We start from the raw sequence: 2,092 nt of genomic DNA, 5'->3' as shown, positions 1-2,092 counted from the left end.
TATCTTTTCTGCTTAGTTTCAGCCATGGCTTCATTCCGAGTGATGAGTTTTCTCATAATTTTGCTGTTAACATTAATGGTCACTGAAGGAAGGGTAAGTTTAAAATGGAGAATCATTTTGGATATAAAAGCTGATTGAGAGTTCTAACAGCCAAAATTATCCACTAACATCTATAGCATAAGGAATCTGCCTCAATCTCAAGAGATAAATAAGCCCTATTTTGCTGTGTAGCATAGAGATAATTTTAAATAGGATTGGTGATATAATGTTCATTAAATATAAACTTTGTTAAAATGGTATATTTTTTAAATTATTCTCAGTAATTTTTAAGATTTTTACTCCTAATTAATACTTGACTGATTGTCATTATAAATACTTAAAATACAGCCCCTGAGCTGGTGTAGCCACCCTCATACCTGTTCAACTCTTCCTTCCTTTGCTGGCACCATGGCTGATCAGCTGACTGAAGAACAGACTGCTGAATTCAAGGAAGCTTACTCCATATTCAATAAAGATGATGACACTACCCTCACAACAAAGGAACTGGGAACTGTCATGCGGTCACTGGATCAGAACCTAACAGAAACTGAACTGCAGGATCTGATCAACGAAGTGGATGGTGACAGGAATGGCACCATTGACTTCCAAGAGTTCTTGACTATGGTGGCTAGAAAAATGAAAGACACAGATAGTGAAGAAGAAATCCGTGAAGCATTCCGAGTCTTTGACAAGGATGGAAATGGTTACCTGAGTGCAGCAGAACTGAACCATGTCATGACAAACTTTGGAGAGAAGCTAACAGATAAAGAAGTAGATGAAATGATCACAGAAGCAAATATTTATGGGGACTGACAAGTCAACTATGAAGAATATATACAGATGATGACTGCCAAATGAAGACCTACTTTCAACTACTTTTCTCTCTCTAGAATAATCAAATTGAAATCTTTTACTTACCTCTTACAAAAAAAAAAAGAAAGAAAAAAGTTCATTTCTTCATTCTGTTTGTATCTAGCAAAACTGAATGTCAAAAGTACCTTCTGTCCACACACAAAATCTGCATGTATTGGTTGGTGGTTCTGCCCCCTAAAGATCAAGCCCCCTACAACAGTTTTACAGTATAAATACTCATGCTACCTTATAAGGAAGCATTTAGTGGACTCCTTAAAGTTCCATTTGCTAATTATTAATACACTGGTTGGGCTGGCCGGTTTCTTATGCTTGCAGCTTGATGACTGAGCACAGTCAGGCATTTGTATTAAAACCAAAAAACGGAAAAAAAAAACAAATTCAAAATCTCAGATGCCTTCTAGTTCAATCTGCTGAGATAAATTGTCAGCAGACAGTTTACTGCAAGCAAACTTTTAAAACTGGTTTACCTCAGGATGATGTGCAGAAAATGAGTGAAGGCTAAACACTGAGACACAGCCCTACAAGTAGGACAGTCCTCTTGAAGTGCCCCAATCCCATGGTGATAGTGACACACTGTTGGCAAGCCCGAGTAAGATGGCTCACTGCTGTACACATGCACTGCAGTGACGTGAACCACAAGGCTGTCATCAAATCATACACATTTTATTGGAAATGTTTACTAAGGGAGCATCTTTGGACTCTCTGTTCTAAAACCTTGTGAACCATGACCCGGAGCCAGCAGAGTAGGCTGTGTCTGTGGACTTGAGCACACCATCAACATTGCTGTTCAGGAAATTACAATTTACGTTCATTCCAAGTTGTAAATGCCAGTCTTTTATTTCTTTTCCGATAAAAAGACCATTAACTTAAAAGTGGTGTTAAATGCTTTGTAAAGTTGAGATTGCAAGGGGACAAGGCCAAGGCCGTTGGAGGGGAGGTCAGTATACATAGAAACACCCACCATCCGGTGCAAGCTGGATTTCCTGCCATGTTCTCTAGCATCAACTCCTGAAACCAGACAGATACGGAGTTCTTTGACATCTATGAGCACATAAGTCTAGTTGTTTTTTGTATGTGTGCAAATCATGGTCTGTTGATGTTCCGAGTAGAACCCTATTGAGGGTAGGCCTCTCCAGCATGCAGTTAGGATGTCTCAGCTGTGCTGTGGCTGACCTATTGT

General features: G+C 39.2%; 1 protein-coding gene across 1 annotated transcript; it reads left to right on the top strand.

The window, feature by feature from the left end:
• The first annotated feature begins 447 nt into the window (after positions 1–447).
• LOC114620497 (calmodulin-alpha-like) lies at positions 448–852 on the top strand. The gene has a single exon (XM_028766592.1). The coding sequence runs from the start codon at positions 448–450 to the stop codon at positions 850–852; it is 405 nt and encodes a 134-aa protein (XP_028622425.1).
• Positions 853–2,092: the final 1,240 nt, after the last annotated feature.

This window comes from Grammomys surdaster, unplaced genomic scaffold, assembly GCF_004785775.1.
Source record: "Grammomys surdaster isolate TR1022 unplaced genomic scaffold, NIH_TR_1.0 169, whole genome shotgun sequence".
Taxonomy (NCBI): Eukaryota; Metazoa; Chordata; class Mammalia; order Rodentia; family Muridae; genus Grammomys; species Grammomys surdaster.
This window is presented reverse-complemented; position numbering and strand designations above follow the sequence as displayed.